At 54.1% G+C, this 1,747-nt stretch overlaps 1 protein-coding gene across 1 annotated transcript in view; it reads right to left on the bottom strand.

Annotated features, from left to right (window-relative positions):
• The window catches only part of LOC116219461 (NACHT, LRR and PYD domains-containing protein 1 homolog), a 64,633-nt gene extending 63,320 nt beyond the window's left edge, over window positions 1-1,313 (bottom strand). The window contains exon 1 of the mRNA XM_031562731.2: window positions 1,194-1,313. Within this exon, the coding sequence (XP_031418591.2) occupies window positions 1,194-1,313 (120 nt within the window). The remainder of the gene's footprint in view (window positions 1-1,193) is intronic.
• Between the last annotated feature and the right edge of the window lie 434 nt (window positions 1,314-1,747).

Below are 1,747 nucleotides of genomic sequence, written 5' to 3'. Positions count from 1 at the left end.
CGTTGGAAGTTAACATGTAAGCCAGTAGATCCACGAGACAGGGATGAAGGGGATGTTATGCTTGTATTTGATTTGTATGGTTTGAATTCTATAAAATGTGGGTCGCAACTTAATGACCATGAGAAACTGTAAGCCCCAGGGCCAGACCCGACCCGACCAGGTGAGCCCCATTGGTGAGAGCTTTCTCTCTGTACGACCGAGCCGACACCGGGCTGCACTCTCTGCCACGTCCAGCAGGGCACAGTTGGAGTTTGCCCTGACTTGACTTGCCTCAAGTTATGTGAAAAAAGAGCGCACACACACACGCATACACACCAGAGCCGAACACTAGGATACAAACTTCCACAACACACCTCTGTTCGCTCTGACACGCATAACAGGTAACAGAAACGAAATGGTTCCTCTTAGGTAGCCTTTAGGGTAAAGACTAGCATAGCGCAAGCTACAGTAACTAGCTGGGGCACCAAGAGCTAATTTACGACCTGGATAACAAAGCGACGCGCAACCAGTTGCCTCCCCCCCGGCCAGATTGAAATCAAATCGATCTGTGTTCACTGGTGGCCTGTTGTGCTCAGACTGTCTATGACCAAGATACAGCCACCTGAGCATTGGCAATAATCATCCTTCGGCTAACTCTAAAACTTCTGTTGGGCAACTTGGTTCGACTAAGCAACCCATCTTCCGCGCTAATTCGCTGCTTAGCATTACAGTAGCTAGCCAAGTGTGCCAAGTTTCAGTATCGGTTGAGGGGTAACTCGTCGATCAGGACTAACGTGTAGCTACTCTTTTCAAGAGCAGTTGCCAGTGGCCGCTGAGGTTGTGTTCGCTAACCCTAAAGTGTGCAGCAGAGGGCCGAGTCAGTGGTGCTGGGGGGAAGTTTTGACTTCTCACGGCAGTAAGCTACAACACAACCCTCACCGAGCTCTGCGGGACTTTAAACCTGTAGGCTAAACACAGAGAACTGCCCGGTTCGGGGCACCAATATGCCTCCGTGCTCCCCCCCCAAGACAACAGCCGTAAGGCATAACCTCAGGCCCCCTTCTGAAGGCAACTCCATGGAACCTGGCAGCACCGCCATGTTGCCCTCATCTCCCGGCTTGCCCCGCAGCAGTGTCTCGCGGTGTACTCCAAGCGAGCGGGCTACGCAGAGACAAACACAAGCGTACCCACGCTACAATGTTAGACACACTTACCTTGGCGATAGCTTTCTTGTAGCGCGTGACAGCCTGAAGGACGAGCGAGTGGATTTTAATATTCCCGTCCCCACACGGGACTACGACCCGGGTCCGACCGAAGCACACGGTCACTTTCATACTGAAGTTCCCCCCGGCGGCGCAAGCTCGAATCCCGGCGGGCGGACAAACTCAAGCACCGACGGGTCCCGTGTTTCTGCGCGCATGAACCTGGGCAGTCGGTCCCTTTGATTTCCCGTAAACAAAAAAAAGCGCTAAGAGTTAGCCTAGAAGGTCCCGTGGGCGTCTGGTGTGGGCGACATTGTACAGCTCCGTGTGTGTGTGTGACCACCTGTTTAGCCCTGCGGTTGCTGCTCCGGCGACTCAAAGCGGGAGGGGGGGGGGGGGGGAGGCTCGTGTTGATCTTCTGCGGCGATTTTGTGAACCGACGACCCTCGGTGGCCAAACCGGAGAACTGCCGCGTGTTCCCCGCCACCGGAGAGAGGGGGCGCGAGACCGGCCCGCTTTTGTAACACATCCCCAGAGTGGATTTAATTTATCATGAATATTTCACC

The sequence above is a fragment of the Clupea harengus genome, chromosome 25 (genome assembly GCF_900700415.2).
Source record: "Clupea harengus chromosome 25, Ch_v2.0.2, whole genome shotgun sequence".
In the NCBI taxonomy this organism is placed as follows: Eukaryota; Metazoa; Chordata; class Actinopteri; order Clupeiformes; family Clupeidae; genus Clupea; species Clupea harengus.
Note: the sequence above shows the minus strand (reverse complement) of the source record. Positions and strands in the feature narration are given on the sequence as shown.